The 17,595-nt window shown below is 42.9% G+C and overlaps 1 protein-coding gene across 5 annotated transcripts in view; it reads left to right on the top strand.

Moving 5' to 3' along the window:
- The window catches only part of LOC137108771 (alpha-1,3-mannosyl-glycoprotein 4-beta-N-acetylglucosaminyltransferase C-like), a 90,470-nt gene that overhangs the window by 25,759 nt on the left and 47,116 nt on the right, over window positions 1-17,595 (top strand). For 4 of the 5 annotated variants that reach the window (XM_067493784.1, XM_067493785.1, XM_067493786.1 and 1 more), the window contains exon 2: window positions 12,140-12,210. The exons of the other annotated variant lie outside the window; for it this stretch is intronic. In XM_067493784.1, coding sequence (XP_067349885.1) covers window positions 12,186-12,210 — 25 coding nt within the window. In that variant the 5' untranslated portion in view covers window positions 12,140-12,185. The remainder of the gene's footprint in view (window positions 1-12,139; window positions 12,211-17,595) is intronic. 5 annotated transcript variants of the gene reach the window in all.

The following is a 17,595-nucleotide window of genomic DNA, read 5'->3' as shown; positions in this document are numbered from 1 at the left end:
CAGCTGAGCTTCCTTTTCTTTCTTGTGGTCCCTGAATGCATCTCTTACAGACCCATCGGGTAGGATGAGAGAAGTTGACCACAGTGTTGAACAGAGCATCTGCAGGGTTTGAAGGATGCGCATGTTCACGTTCTTCAGTTCAGTTCACCGCTCTGGTAGCAGCGTTAACGTATTTAACACCGATTTTGTCATTTGTCCTTCAAATGACAAAATCTATCAGTATTTTTGAATAATAGTCTATAGTCTGTTGTTATGAAAAAATGTTATGTGCATTTCAGACACAGCGTGTAGGAAGCATGTAGTAGTTTTCCTCACATTTGTTCACACAATTTCTCAAAATGAGAGAAAAAAATAGAAACCTGGATTATTAATGAGAAAAACTAATAATGCTTCTGCATTCTGCTTCTGCATTAGCATTATTAGTGTTAAATAAATAATAATAATAATAATAATAATAATAATAATAAAGATTATTCATCTTAACGTTTTGGGATTTGCCATTATTTCCTTCTCCCATTCTGGCTCCATTTATACTGAAAACATGCAGTAGCCACATCGTAGATGCACAAGAAAAGAAAGATGGAATTTCACAAGAAAAAGATGAAATAATGAAATAATGAAAGAGAACGAGACGTGACGTAATGAGAAAATAACTTTCTTTGCTAATACTCAATCCCAGTGCACACGAGGCTGCCTCACCAACTGGGCCAGTGAGCAAATGCCCTCCAGCCCCAGACCTTTAGGGGCCCCAGAGGCAGTTACTTTGTGGTAATTAAGTTAACGGCAAAAACAAAGGTAGTTAAAACGCAATTTATAAAGAAATAATAGCAGCCTTAAGACCATCCCTGTATTTTTAAACACAACTCGTAGGCCTTGCATGGTCCTAGTCTAGTTTTGATATTGTTAATATTTCACTTAAAAGATTAATCCATTTTTAATAAACAATATTATTGTTTAATGAATGAATGAATTAATAAAGAAACACAGAAAATGTTCCATTAAATGATCAAAACCTAGTTGACGCACACTTAACCAGGGACTGAGTTCTACTGTAGGGATACTGACGCATTCCGGGGATGTTTGAGGGGGAGGAAATGGGCACCACGCGGGGTCTACGGCTTATTTTTGCTACAAGACCGTGGCCTCACAAAGTTCGCAGTTGTCTCCTAATGTCTCTCAACGGTGCGTCTCTGACACTGGTGATTGTTTCTCATCCCACTTCTATTATTGGAAGCACTTTCTGAGGTGTGTTAATCACCGAGGGACCTTGTTTACTATAAACGGTGATTGACACAGCAGAAAATGCGGCAAGGTCAAGATGTGCAATTGGACCTATTGCAGTTGGACGCAGTAAATAATGACTTTCCTCTTGGTTATTTGATGTGAAGTGATGCTCATGATGAAGCAGGTAGTAACAAAAATATCACAGATGTTCGTGTCCTGTCTTCATTTAACCATTCAGCAATAATTTATCTTATCCATGTCGATGTTCTTCGTTTAGCCCTAATGACTTTGCGTTCACACGAGCATTTACCAAACAAATAGGACAAAAATGGCTTTGTCAGCATTAGGTTAATCTACACACTGAGACATTCATCGGGTGAGGTGGGGTCTATTCGAGCTTCACTGTGCAGCGGTTCAGTCGAGTTCTTCTCCTTGTCGATAGTTAAACAAACACACCGATGGTCTGGAGGTGCACCGCACGTCTCCCATTAGTCTCCCACCACGGGAAACTCTGTGCCTGCTGCTCTGTGACAGAGTTCGACTCCTTTCTGGCGCGTTGTGCTTTTATGTCACCTCTGGGGAGACAGGTGGCTGAATGGGCTTCAGAAAAAGGCCCTTTCAGAGTTCGCTCACCCCCTCTAATTTATCTAAGGGATTTCTCGTGCTGCATATATTTTCTCCTTTGAGCAGCCAAGCATTAAATTGCTTTCCATTGGGAACAGCCTGTATGCTGGGGTCGCCAACGCTGTGGCTGGTTTCCAATGAGACGGTTTGGCAGCAAAGTCAACACTGTAATTAGGGTCACTCGGCTCTGGAGCTCTTGGAGGGCCAAAGGGTCGTCACAGTCGCGCAGTGCGTTTGAAAGTCACAACTAAGCGGGAGGATGGGACCACATGACTTCTTCTCATAAATCAACACAACACTAAGGTCACGCCAATAAAAGACCAGCTCTCAGATGAGTATGTTTATTTACTCTAATTATAATGTGCAGTGCTTTGGTGCAGTGCATTATATAAGCAATAGGAAAAAATGGGGCAATGTATCACGGAGACATGAAAGCACAAAGACAAAGGAAGAGATTAAGAAATAGTGGCAAGGAATGGGTAGTGAAAGCCCCATGTATAACGAGTTGTCAGCTTTGTCTCATCGTGCCAGAAGCTGACTTCAGCAGCCTTTTGCTGTTGGAGCCTTCAGTAAAGCCTCCCGCCTGTGCAGGGTGCCTCCTCCCCAAAATGTTGCCCCGTGGTGTTTTCATGAGGAGACTGCACAGCATGTGTTCAACTCTGCGGAGAGAGCTCTCCAAGAGTGTCCAGTGGTGGAGAGAAGTGGGGTGGGGTGGGGGGGGGGTACTCTAAGGAGCTCTTTTCAGCTCACAGTATTCACTTTGGCATCGGAGAGTGTAAACGCCTCTGGGAAAAGTGCAGAGAAGAAACATTTGGACAGCTGCTCAGCAGAATTTACTGACGCCTTGGGTGTGTTGTGACATGTGATTTATGTATGAAAGTGCTTACCATGGGAGCTAAAGGAATTGTTGAACTCTTTCTAGAGATGCTTGAAGTCCTCATATGCATGAGATTTTAAAAGCAGTGGTTCCCAACGCATGTCCCTGCACCACCTGCTGGATCAAGTGTGCGCAGTCAATCAAGAAGTCTGACGATATCAACCCTTATCGAAGACAGTATCTTCCAGCTAGAGTCTAAGGGTCCCTGAGGTTTTAAAGATGACTTCACATTTATTGAAACCACATGAAAATAATTGAGTAGAAGTTAATTGACGTGAGCTCTATTGTACATAAGCATGTGCTAATTCGTGGCTTTCAAGCAGGGCTATCAGCAGCACCACTGCCGATGCTTTACAGTACATCTCATGTGGAGCACATTCGGCATCACATTTGGTTAAAATCTCAGCACACTAATAATTTGCCTGTCTGTTGGAGTGGGCAATTTCACTCCCCTTTTCACCCGTATTTAACTGGGTACGTTTGGCTGAATTTTAAACTCTCTTCAGGGGGCCTCAGTGCAAAGAAGGGCACAGTAGGAGTAGCAGTGACGACTAGGAGATTAGGCACAAGTTTCACTGCAGATTACATTTTAAACACGTGTCATGAAACATGTTTGGTTGTTTCAGGATGAGAAAATGAAGAACACATCATGTTTGAAGGTTAAAGTAAGAAGAGAACGTTTAAAGCTGTGTGACGCCGGGGTTTTTTTTTTTTTGCAATTCTAAGAACGATCTGTAAACATTTGAGAACGGGGACGTATCATTTAACACCCACGTACATCCCTTAAAGTGGACTCTGTGATAGTTTTAACTTACAGTCAAGTTACAAATGGTGAACTCACTTTGAGCATCCAGTGTGAACTAAAGTCCTTCTACTCGGCTGTAAACAAGAAACCTTCAGGCTCAAGCACATTTTGTTTAAGTAAAAGATGCTACTGCCCCACTTTTTTATATATATATATACATGTTACAAAGATGTCTGGTTTGACTCTTCAAAGACATCATGTGTGATCTGTGCAACGTTGAAGTGATATGAAAACGCTTCAACTCGGGGAATAAAAGTTGATCCTCACAGATTTTACTGCACGTGACCGAACAACCCAAAATGCCCGGTTGAGCTCATGTTGCATAATTTCTACATTATTTGGCTTAGATCTACATTAGCCCAAAATAATGCATTCATTCATTCATTAGAAGGAATTACATAGTATTTCTTTAAACTTAGTCGTACTCTAAACTTGGTAACATGTGGGAGTAATTAATGTGTGGATCTTGCAGGGACAAGTACAGTACAGCCACCTGCTTAAAAGGGACCTAAAATCCTTCATCGGTTCTTTAGTGTCTGTGCTGAAAAACTGACCTTAAATATGTTCCAGTCCATGTTGTTTAAAACAAACAGGTCTCTCTCAGGCAGTTATTTATGAATAATCCTTCCAATTATCATGGTAGAGATGAGGCAATGTGGAGAATTGTGATTTACCAAAGTAGATGTTAGTACAATATCTGCCTAATTAAATGACCAGCAGAAGCAGTTTTTACATGTATCAGATCCATGGATGGTAAACAGGTGCTTATTTAAAGCATCCCATCCTGAGTGGTTTGCTAAAAATTGAACAAAATAAAGGGAGTAGGCATTTATTTTGCTTTCATAATCAGACATCTACAGCACAGTGCACGCCCACGCACACATGTCCTTGTAATACGCGGTGACGGTAATTGTCGGGGGAAATAGATAAACAATCGAGCGGGTTAGTATTTAAAGGTGGTGGCTGTGCAGCTTCAGGCTCCTAGAACTAGGCATCTTCAACAATTCTTTGGGACTGAACGGAGCATTTTATGATGACCACTGTATAAATCAAGGCTGCTCCCTTTCAAATACAGATGAACTGTTCACATGTCTCCTACACACAATTGTAAAACAACCTTTGGGATTTTTGGCTTGACCTGATCCTACAAAGTCTCCTGAATAGACTTGTGATGTCCCAATGCAAAAATTAAAAGCAAAGCTGTATACTTGGAGGATGTGTGTGTTTCCAGCTGGAACTTTCTACCTGATTGATTGAATCTTACTTGAGAGCATAAATGTGACAAGCACCCCGGGATTCTTTAGATGCAAAATATCTGCCAAGACTGTCTAGAGCGGCAATCTTTTAAAGAACTTCTGCTTGCATTTTTCACCACGTTGCACAGACTGTCTCGGTGCTGCAGACGCGAGATATGTTATTTATCTCCTCCATATTTAATGAGGAGTCACCCTGGGAAGCAGATGGTACATTAGCTGTAATAAACCAGAGCTGACTTCAGTGGTTTTGTGAGGAAATACGGAACTGAGCCGCCAAGACCTCGCTGTCTCACTCCCGACATTGTTACAGGGTCGAAAGGTGTCTGATGCTTGTGGATAATGTGTACGCTTGCCTCATGCGAACACATCCCTTTTATAACTCTGGACAGGTTCTCATTGCTCCCAGTGAAGCATCATATATTGATGTGGAGAGAACAAAAATTACTGTAAGCTCTGACCCCTTTGTTCGCGGAGCCAGCATTAAAGTTGCTGAGTGAGGGCTTCACATTGAGCTATGTTTTATTGTTATGCTCAGCAGAAGTAATTCGAGTGTGCACAGACACGCTTACATGCCGCTGGAGGCTCACTGGCTACACAAAACCCATGCATCCTCCCGCTTCACATGCACTGACAAAACGGGTTTAATTAGGATTTTGGTTCATGTATGGACATCCAGAATGCCACATGCGGATGATTTAAGTCATCAGAAAATCGGTTTCTTTTCAAGTACAGGGTCCATGAATCCATCCATCAGGTCTCCAGTCCATCTCAGAGCCAACACAGACGGAAAAGCATTCACACCGGTTAACCTGACTCGCATGTCTTTGGACTGTGGCAGGAAACCAGAGTACCCATAGAAAATGCACGCAAACACAGGAAGAACATCCAAACTCCACACGGCAAGGCTGCAGCACCAACCACTCCACCACCATGCTCCTACCAAGTAGGAGGTCTGAATATCACTGATCTAGTGAGATGACTAAGTCTGAGGAATCAGCCAGCTGTATTTGACAGTCATATCGAGATGAACATCAGAACCGATTCTTGCAAACTACGTCTGACAACAACAATTCCCTTAAGTTACTTCTGTAATGTGCAATTTCCTTTCCAATCGCTTACACCACAGCTGGAAGTTTGTCACTGCTTGTGATGTTTGAGGATGTTTCATGTTCATGTGAACTGATTCAGCAGCAGTCGGACTGTCTACGCTCCCACGATCTGTGGCTAATGATGATAATTAAGGGGAGCGAACACATGTATTAAGGCTCTGATTTGAACCCCGAGTCACGGGGCATCTCGGAGGGAAACACGAGCAGGTTTTTTTTTAAGGAAGTCAGATGGCGGCGGGTGGGTTGGCTTGAAATGATTGCCCAGCTCAAGTGACTGATTTCCTAAAGGAAGAGTCGCAAGGTGCACAGAGAAAATTATCGTGCAGTGCAGCATCATCAAATCAAATCATGGCCTGATGAGCGAAAAAAAAAAAAAAAAAACCCAACCAAATTTCCGAGCTCAGAGCCTGCGATGCAATCGAGAAAATACATCTCCTCTAAAAAACTTTGTGTCAGACAAATGCCGCTGTTGAAGGCACACGAAAGAGATCGTAACAAGTTAAAAGAAACCCCCCCAGGAGACAGACCAGGAGGGAGAAGGTGCTGGGCTGGAAAACCGCAGATCATAGCGTGTGTTTTTGAGAAGAATAAATTAATAAATGAAAAGTGACGGCATTCCCAGTGATCTTTAAGGAAATGAGACGTTATTGATTTCTAAGGGGGAAATGTATTCTTAATGTGTCCAGGGATCCAGGCTCTCTCTCTCTCTCTCTCTCTCTCTCTCTCTCTCTCTCTCTCTCTCTCTCTCTCTGTGTCTCATTTCTACACTTTGTTTCTACAGCTTTTTACATACCAAAATATATAACAGACACTCGGTGTAGCCCAGACATGCTGGTGTAGCTGCTGGAACAGCAAGCACTCATCTCAATGGACGGCGAAGGTATATGCCTCAACCATCTGTTTCCTTTTGACACAATGCAGGGTATCAGCACTCTTTTTTTTGAAGGAATGCATCCTGAAAGCCTTTTATCTGTGAGGGTGGAGGCAGAGTATTGCAGGGAAGATAGTAATCTGTGTTGGTATTTAAAGGCAGGGAGTGATGCATTCTGTTATTGCTCCCATACCCGCTTTCACACAAATTCTGCAAGGCAAACAAGCTGTCACGCGCTTTAAAAAATAAATAAATAAATAAAATTGTTTACAGCATGATGGTATATTGGCATACGGGTAGCACCTGCAAGATATTAGAAGTAAGCTTCAGAAATTGGAAGTTTTTCAGCGAATGCCTGATTTGAATGAACGGTTATTTTACCTGCCACCACATGCACGCGATTTGCGTTCCCGAATGAGGGCCGTGGGACGCTGAGGTTGCACTTTTGAGACACCCTTGCCTTGGCACTGAGCGACGGTCGTGCAGAGTTATCAGCTCCTTTAATTTCTGGGGTTGACGCGGCAGGTGGACGATTCAGAGGCGAGGTGGGGAGCAGTGGGTTAAAACTCATATCACTAAAACCCAAGTTAGTTGGACATGTGAAGTGCAGCTCCAAGTTCATCGTGTGGAGACAGTCGGAGGACAGCAACCAAGGAGACGGTGTGATGTGTGGCACAGTTGTGCGTCAGGGACAAATGTTTGACTTTTATGTTCAAGGACCCAAAGGGGAAAATTCTACGCACGTCCGAGTAGTGTAAAAATGAAACATGCTTCCCCATTTTTGGAAACCATTTTGGTTTCCCCCAGATCCACATGTAGCAGTGGTGATCGTGATGCGTCTCATGTTTGGTTTATCCTTAGCAATTAAATTAAATTCTCTTCTTATTCCCTAACGACTAATGTTTTATGAAATGGAATGGTCTTTATTTCAGGCAATGTAGCCCACCTCAGAGGGTACTTACGCCAAACAGGGAGGCAAGCAGCCAGACCAGAGGGTCACTCAGGTTTCTTGAAACCAAACGCAGTTGGCCCATTAAGGTACACGCATGTCCTGTTGGGGCATAGAGCATCTGATCACAGTTTTGGGGACGGCAGGCAGTGTTTTGGTGTCTGGGGTCCTGGGGCTGCAGGTGCTTCTGCGGGTCACGTGAGAGGCTGGGGATAAATGATGTATACTGGTGTCCTTGCTGAAGCCTGTCTGTCTTTATGGTTTTTAACCTTTGGAACAAACAAGTCGCCTATAATCCAAAGTGTAGTTCAGTTAAAAATACATAAAGCAGCTGAATGTGAATTTTTGATGCCATCGTGGAAGAGATTCTCTGCAACGTTGTGTTTTGGAAAGTGGGGAAATTCGTTCTTTTTCAACGGCTGTATATCCACGAATCGCTTAGCCAAGAGAAGATTAAGTGCACACATTAATCCAGGAGTCAGAGCAATCTTGTAATCCACTCAGTATGCTAATTGCCTGTTCTTTCTCCAGCAAAGGGGTTTACAGGCCATTAAATGGCACTGAGCAGTTGACAAAGGATGGCCAGCATGGTCCTGCACCCACTCTCCCCCTCTCTCCATTTCTTACTTGGAACGGCTGTTGCACGCCCACACAACGCTCCACTCAAGAATAATCATTTTTTAAAAAGTGTACTGCTTTGATTCCAAAGCAGTTTTTTTATTTTTTATTTTGCAGTATTAGTGTGGAAATAGCAAGCTGTGCATCTGTTCCAAGTGAAAGGAACAGAAAGTGGATCTCTCTGCTGCCGAATGAACTTTTTGACTTTAATGGCTTTTTGTTGGACATGTTTCTTGTAACTAGTGTCCATATGTGACAGTGGTGCGAGTAAATAATGAAGGAGAGTCGAGTGCTTTTGTTTTCGTTGCAGTCCCATTCATGCCCAACCCCCCCCCCCCCCCCCCCCCTTTCCCCGACTTTGTCCATACTATGGGGATATATAGGGGATCAAACCATGGTAAAGTGCAGTTCTTAGCGCACAATTGCCTGTATAGTCTCCCAAGTAGCCTTGGCTGCCTCAATATGATGGATGTTGTTTTAGATTGTGTTTCTCACTACACTGATAAAACAGACTTGTCAAAACATATTTACTCCAATGTAAGCAGATAAAGATAGTTGCAGATAATTAGATGATTTGCGCTTTACGTCATTTTTTTATTTATTTTTTTTTGTGTGTGCCAACTGCCAAAGAACGGGGCTGTGACGGATGACTCAAACAGGAGAATTCGGCATGAAGCCTGACTGCAAATGTAGCCGGTAATGACCAGAGTGTGTTTTTCAGATGCAGCTAATGAGCACAGCCATTAGACATAAATGACATTTTAAAAACCTGAGGAGTAGGGAAATGAAGAAGTACCCCAGATAGACTTGCCTGTAGGCTGCAAATATGGCAAGAGCATCTGGAGGATGCGGCACTGACCTCCACCCAGAGTGTTGGGGCTGTCAGTCATTTTACTGCTGGTAACTGCGAGGATGGAGGCTCATTACAGTGAAACTGTCAGAACCATTTGCCTTGATAACCAGATGGCATCTCAGTGCTCTGTACAATTGGCACTTATCCTCTGTATTTGACAGATCATCCTTTTTATGGCTATATTATTAAAATTTCCCAATGAGCCTGTTTGCAAGGGTTTTTGCCCACTTTGGAATCTTCTGTAGAGAAAATCCGAGGCAGCTTTGACATTGGAGCTTGTGGTTTTGTGAGGAGACGTTGTCTCCGTTTTAACCTACATGCCACAACGAGACAACAAACCCGGATGCGAGAGTGAAATATCGCACACTAAAAACCGCCAGATGGATTTGTTTTCCTCTTATTAAACAGTAGCTCTCGAACATGTGCCACTAAATCCCGAGAATCTGCGAGCTTATGTTGCAACCAATCACCGCGCAACACAACTGATTAGTCGCGGATCTCCAGCTGAATGCGTCCAGACATGGATGAGATCTGTGGTGTTTGGTTAGAGGTCGTAAAGGGTGTACAGGGCTAGTCGAGCACTACGAGGGGCCTTTCTTTCCAACTGTGTCCAATACAATAACCTCCACCAGCTGAATGAAATCATAAATGAAGCTTAGAATAAAGTAATGGAATAACTATTTTTAAGATTCGTTCAGTTCTGCGCTCTTGATAAAATAAAACGCTTTCAAACTTCACTGACTCCTTGATTTTGAACATGAATAATAGAGTCGCGAGAGTGACGGTTTGCTTTCAGATACATTTTGCCATTTTTTTTTTTTTTTTGCGAGTGAGTGGGTGTCTCTTTTTCTTTGTTTTATTATGTTGGGTTTTTAAAAAAAAAAATGTATTGAACACTGGCTAAAGGATGTTTTCCTAGATTTGCCTGATTGCATGCTGTACTATGATGACCTGCTATTCTCTTGGTACCTCTGAAGGTATTCGGAGGTGATGGCTTTCTGCTGCTCAGACGTCGTATGATACAGTGCAGATGAGATGTTAAGGTAAGGCTGGATGTGGGCGGCTGTCTCACAGGTTGAGAATTTTCCTGGAAGCTATTGAGGTCAGAGTAGAAAATGAGCTGCGATGAATATTCTACTTACCAACATCCTTTTGGCATTAAAAACACTCAGTTTTCTACTGGAACATGCACTGTACAGTTCATCCTGCAAGACACAGCTACGGTGAAACACAAGCCCCAGTGTATTGATTTTTTTAAAGCTGTCCACATTTCGGCGACAATGGAAATGTTGTGTCGTTGAGTTTTTACAACATGGATGTAGAATTTGACCATTGCACATTTGTACATATGTACATTTTCAACATTCCTGTAGTTGCCATCTTTCTTTTTAGTCTGATATCATCTTTATCCCCAAACAAAGGCATAAACCTTTACCCACCTTACAACATGAGTGTACAATCATATACGCAATAAGGCATTTCATTGCTGAGTGAGTAAATCTAGACAAGTAAGACAGGTGCTATAGACACAAGTGGAATTACGTTTAATACAAGTTTTTTCTAAAGTGAGTCCGCTTATGTTTGCCTGCTTGATTTATAGCTTTAAAACGTCAAATCTGACTGTATTCCACTCATGGGATGTAACACGAAATTATTTGGTAAAGAGCTTTTCGAGAGGCATTAGAGCTTTCGAGCTAAAACTGCATTTGGCAACTTAGCACGTTGGCTCCGGCTCCAAATGGCAGTAGGAGGTAATTGCCGGGAGGATAAACTTGTGTCCAAAAGTTGCGTAATGAGACGTTAGTAAGCTACACACAGCTCAGTCGTGTTGACTAACCCAACTACTTATGATCATTTTATACCAGACAGAGAAAGAACTGAACAATGGACATATTACTTACATAGAGTGGGTCACTGTCCTCTAGTAATAAAACAGAGGCATTTTTCCATGAAAACATCAACTTTTGTAGCTTCTACTGATGCTGATCTGAAGTGAAACCTAACCGATATGCAGTTTGCTTCCTGTGATAGTACTTTAAGGAGCACATATATATGAAAAACTCATCCAGGTTACATCGGCTGGAGGGGTTTTTCAGGCTGGATGATGTCCTTCTAAATCAGAACTGAAAAAAGTCCTCCAGGTGATGTCATCCAGAGGATTTTCTTCTCATCAAGAAGTTAAGGGATAATTTATTATAGGGAAGGCAGAGGGACTAGAACCACAGGATGCAAGTTCTAGCTTATTCCGTAAGTTCAGGGTCGCCACAGCGGTTCATTGGTCCACATGGTGCTTTGGCATTGTTCTTTTATGCCAGATGCCCTTCCTGACGCCACCCATCTCCCTTTCACCGGGCTTTGGACCAGCACTGCGCGGCCAGGAATGGGCCCAGGGACACTGCGACATGTAGTCTAATGCAAGTTAAACACATGACATTCACAAACTAATGTTTAATGGAGGCGGGAACCGCTGCTCGTGGAATGACTACCTCGGTTTTTGCGTTATCATAATAAAAAAGCCCGTTGACTGGTTTTCCGCCCCAAAGCTCCCTTTTTTAAACAGTCCCACAAAAACCAACTGAGTGAGAAGAACCCAGCAAAATGAGGGCACATACACACATCCTTTGATCCATTCTACATCTCGGAGGCAAGTGGCATATAAGAGGATCTATCTTTGTGAAGGGTTTTGAGCCTCCAAAATTACAAACAAACTAAAGGCGGGGGATCGATAGAGTGTGTCTCACAGAATGATGAACTGGCACTTCAGACGGGGAAAATCAATGTTGCACTCCTTTTCTCTCCCTCTCCTTGTCTCTCTCTCTCTCTCTCTCTAGGTCTTAAACTCTCTTCACAGTCCTTATACTGCAGCGTTTAAGTGCGTGTATTCACGTGTGTGTTGCTTGAAGCCGGGTCTCGCTTTGATTTAATGGTCCTTTTGTTTCTTATTCCTTTTTAGCCTGGAAGACCCCTGCCACTTTGATGTGTGAGCACATCCACCAATAATGGCCCATAGGATACACAGTGGAAGTAAGTGCTTCTGGTGAGATTTACAATTTTAGTGGTCCTCCTCCCTCTGCCGCCACTGTACAACACAGCTCGTCTCGATGCAGACGCATTGATCGGTACAACACGGCAATTTTTAAATCTAAACCGTCAACATCAAGCCACCAACATTAAAGCATTCATTTACTGCAGGACATGCCTTGGACGGTGGATTTGCATGGTGTTGGCCTGCATTTAATAGCTCCACCATGTGCAGCAGATGCGTTAGAGATAGGGACCTATAGAAAAATAAAAGGCAGTCAATTATATATCTTTAAAGGAGAATTAAGCCATTTGCCCCAAAGGGAGAAATTGGATTCGGAGCCATCTGAAGCTCGAAATTAACAACTGCACTGTCGCAATCCTTGAGGATCACAATCACAACAAAGGAAGCATTTTCTTGCCTCAGTGTTGGCTCACATTGCCTCAATAACATTTATTATTATTAAGCAACTGAGATATTCTGTTCAAAGAAATAAAAGATAACTCTAAAGTAGGGTTTTTCTTTTTGTTGCTGCAAGATACACAGCTTGAAGTGATAAAAATTCGAATAGGTATAGTGTTTGCTTTATGATTCCTTCTCTCCGGAGAGGTGGAGTTATCCGATTACTGGAGCGCGATTATCTCGGCAATTGGGGTTTCACCGAGCGGAGGCAGGCTGTGGTTTGGACTCGTGTGCCTTGTGTGTGTGTGTGTGTGTGTGTGTATGAGCTGAATAGGGAATTAACACCAAGCTCCCAGTTAAATATGGTACTTCTCTCTGTGATGGATAACATTGTCTGCTCTACCAGCAGCACTGGCTGGGAAACAAGCAGGTTCTGGCAGGCATCTCCACACCTGTCCAGATATCATGAAAAAAAAAAAAAAGCTCAAAGGACGGCAGTGTCAGTCTGCTGGTCTTGGGTCCAGGCTATAATAACTGAATAACTGTAGACATTTTTGATCCCCAAACAGATAAAGCCTACCGACGGTGGTGATGCCCAGATGTTTTATCGAGACTTTTTCTGTAGAGCCATTGGAAGTGAGAACGTTTTCAACAGTTATTGAACGCATACCATAAAATGAAGTTCTGACGTCAGTTTGCACTTAAATTGTACAACTGCCGTGATTTTTTTTTACGTTTTCCAATCATGCAAACTCAAAAATGACAAGATACTTGCAAATCTGAAGATGTTTGAGTGTCGGAATCAAACTCTTGGTGTGGTTCACTTGTCTGAACCCGAATGCAAACCAAAACAACCGCACTGAGACCTTTTGCTGGGTTTAGGGTTTTTTCCGAGGTCCCAAACAAACCTCTGGAGAGGTTTAGGTTTTAGCATCTATCAGGCACGTAATGGATGCAATGGGAATAAAAACAAAGCATCACAACACAGGACTATCCCACAGTACACAACGGGCGAAGAGATCTCCTTCATCGGGTCCCTTCAGAAATTTGCAGCGTTGCGATCGCAAATATTATATAAACTGTTCCTCGCGTCCAGTTGGCGCAACCTTGCCATTTGAAACATTCTAAGAATATCACTAGATGCATCACATTTTTTGGAAAAACTATTGCAAAATCAGGCGCTTTAGTCAACCAAGAAAACGAGGACCAGTTTACGTTCTAGCCCGAGATCTATTCAACCAATGAACAGATGAGACTATTCTCACGTAACTTGTAGTTATGCATTTGAATTCACTGTGTGTCAAATGTTATAATATTCTTCAATTCCAGTCGCGTTACACGTTACAATCACGTTATTTTACCCATTTCATGCCACTTTGTCTTGTTTTTTTATGAAGACGAGTCCCAAGCAGCACAGGACTCGCTTCATTAAGCCAGTTGCAGGCAGGCTGTCGGTCCCTCCATCCATAGCCTTAATTAAAAGACTTATTTGATGTATTTGACTCGTGCGCTCTGAAAGGGGCAGATGTAACGCAGAGCTATGTGAGCTCTTTGTGTTACTGTGCTGAGAACTGGGACAGAGCTGGTCCCTGCTGATTCACACATTCAGATGACTGATTGACCGAAGCATTTTTTTTTTTGTTCTCCTCTTCTTCTGATGAAAGCAGCTACATCCGCTAGTGCTCAGTGGGGTTACGAACATCCACTGGATTTACTTGGCTTAAGTATTTGGTGCAAATACCAAATATTACTACAAGAAGCCTACATACATTTACCCTCCTATTTTCCTCCTTGTTAATGGATTTCTGTGGCTCTTTGGTTTTTCTTTTCTGTTCTGTTCATTCCAGGTCTTGTGGCATTATATCCGTGGTTGTATCAGTGTTTTATTCTTGAAATCACAGAGCTGTAAATTACACTGTGACCAGAGCAGAGCAAACAAGGGTTGAAAACCCTCTTAGTAATGTGTGTGTCTAATTTTCTTTGTTGTTGCACCGAAAGGTTTCTATAGGTTGCGTGTAGCTGTTGCGTGTTTGAGAGAACACTCTCCTGGGCGTTAACCTGCTGGTGTGATGGGGATGAGCTCTGTCGGCTGTGGAGAACTGTTCCCGTCAGCCCGCGCTTTGTGAAATGTAGGACTAGGAGACGAAGCCTGAGACAGGTATCCATGTGGGGTGAAGGGGTTGGGTGAGCACGGGGTTGGGGGGGTGGCGGAGTAATCTATCTATTCTATTCTCTTCTCTTCTATCCTATTCATCTCTGTTTCTTTGTCTGTCTCCAGTGGTGCAGTTTGGGGGTGAGGAGCTGCTGAGTGTCGGTGGTAAAATATTCACTGTACGTGTGGGGAGTTTGACGAGCTGCTCTGACACTTTCATACTTTCCATCCTCATTTTCATTTCCTCTCTGGCTCCAGTATGTTACCTCACAGCTTCCCGGTCTGCTGCTCAGCACAGTCATGATTAAAAGAAAACAGCACACTGCTTTAATATTTTCATAACTCAGAGAATGGGATATTACTAAAATGATAAAAAAAAAAATGTATTCATGTTTATAAGAACCTGGGGTCTGGACAGCTTTCATTTGAGCTTTTATCACCTTTCTGTAAGCTTTCACGCTAAAACTGCTCCTTTACAGCACAGTCTTTAAGGTTCCTCTGCCCCCATCATTATGGGAAAGCTTTCAGTCTGAATTTGTCATAATAATAATATATATTCATAATTAAATGTGACCTCGCATGCTTTACATGGCTTTCTACGCTCTTTCCGAGAATTCAGCACGATTCAACCCTCCTGTTCATTTCGTGTTAACTGTGTCTATACGTTACTCGTGAACATTTCGCTTTGAACTTCTGTTTGCTATTAATTGGCTCAATTAACTGAGCTCGTGCGACTCGGACATGGGTCCAAATTTACACATGTAAATTCTAACCAGACACAGTTTCCTTGTCGCATGTCCAAGCACGGTCGCCCCCCTTCCTCACACCCCCGCTGGCCTGTGCCTGCTTGCGTCACCATGTGACCTTTTGGTTGGAAGATGAATGCTGTTGCATTGTCATAGCATTGAATTTCCATGCACGGACACAGTGAGTGAGCACAATGCTTGTGTACACTCCCCTCTCTGAACTGTACTCTGAACGTATCTGGAGCAGTCGCACTAGTCAAACAAAACTGGACTTATGTGGCCCAAATGTGCTCAGGCTCGGTGGAAGTCACCTAGTGTGACTGTGCTGTAAGAATAGTCTCCTCTTGACGAACGTCCCCTCCTTCCAGGCGGAATTTACCTCCAACCACATCACAAATGTGTTGTAGGCTGACAGATTGTTATTGCATTGTGCTGCCGCAGGATGAATTGTGAGCAAGGCCTCGGGAAAGCTTTGCAAGCCAGAGCTGTGAGAAAAGTGAAACAACGTTGCAGAATTTAAATCAGAGTAAAAGGGCCGACTTCGCCAGTTTCCTTTCTATGTCTTAAGTTCAGGGTGTAAATGTACATTAATGGATTTAAACTTCCCTCTGACTTTTCTTTATTAAATTATTCCTCTGCTTCTGGCTGAAAACCTCCTCCAGATGACATCACCTGGAGCAGTTTTTCGTCATTAGGAGTTAAAAGGATATAATCTGGAGGAGCTCTGGAAAAGAAGGTTGACCGTGATTACAAACTCAACAGTGTGAAGATAATCTGAACTGAAGGTTCCTTTCAAGTGATGTCATCTGGAGGCATTTTTCAGCTAGAAGGAGAGAGATTTCTTTTTAAATATAGTGAAGTCTAAGGGAAGATTAATGGCATTCAGTTACATGTTCTGTACCAAAACTAGCACCAAAGATACAAGTTCAGCATCACTGAAGGCAACCTTCAACTTTTATATCAGTCAAATTTGACTGGACCACGACAGGATGGACAAGAGAATAGTCTGACATGAACAACAGTATTAACAAGACGGGAAGTGCTCTAGTAACTTGCTCAGTACTGAGCAAGTCTATCTTCCTGTGAACTCGTTGTTCCTCGGGGCATAGTGGTGGAGTTTGGATACTTTTTGACCGTTTTCTTTGACCGTTGCTTGGCACCAAAAACTGACAGTTATTGGAACTTTATATCTGTCAGATAGTGTGAACAGAATCAAAAACTCAAAATAAATCATTTCAGTTATCATTTTCCCTGCACATGCCCACATATGACATCCCATAAAGACATCCACATTTTATTCCAGGAACCACTTGTTTTAGATGCCCCTGACAAAAATAATAGAACGGCACTATGTCTTCACAGGCCTATTTAAATCCAAGGCTCTAACTATGAGGCAGCACCAATCAATCCTTGCTCTTTGCATAATTCTCACCCTCATCCCACAACTGAATGATTAGCCTCAGGAGAAAAAAGTAAACAGGAGCGGGAAGAAGTCGCAAATGATCCGCTCATTGTATTTTTACTGGGGCCTCCCTTGTACGTTGTCATCATGGAGCCAAGGCGTCTATCTCCAGCAGTATCAATATGGATTTAGGAGCCTCCCTGAAGCAAGGTCCTCTGCTAATTAAATCTGAAATCACTTTGTAGTGTTAAAACACAAGGACGGGAGGAGGGAGAGGTGGTGGGAGCTGTGTTTGGGGTGGGCAAATTTCTAAATGAGGGCCAGTGGAGTTTTTTTTAACAAAGCCAGCTAATTGGGTCAGAGCTCTTTATCCTCATCAAGCACTGAGGCTTTTGCTGCCATCCAGCCCAGGCCGCTTATGGCTCTTTTGCTCTCGAACGGCGTTTCGATTCCTCCCGAGTGAGCGAGAGGATGAGAGGTTACAGCGAAGATGGAGCAAAGCCACTGTTGTCAAGGCATACAGGTATTTTATATTGTCTTCAGGGTTTGGAGTCAGCTCTACAGCACGATGAGGACGATAATGGGATTCAGAAGAGTGTGAACTCTCAGAGAGGAAGCTGCAGCATAGATACGCAAATCTATGAACTCCTTCCATCTTTTATCCCTGGGAGGGATTGTTCAAGTA

This window comes from Channa argus, chromosome 23 (assembly GCF_033026475.1).
Source record: "Channa argus isolate prfri chromosome 23, Channa argus male v1.0, whole genome shotgun sequence".
NCBI classification, from domain to species: Eukaryota; Metazoa; Chordata; class Actinopteri; order Anabantiformes; family Channidae; genus Channa; species Channa argus.
Note: the sequence above shows the minus strand (reverse complement) of the source record. Positions and strands in the feature narration are given on the sequence as shown.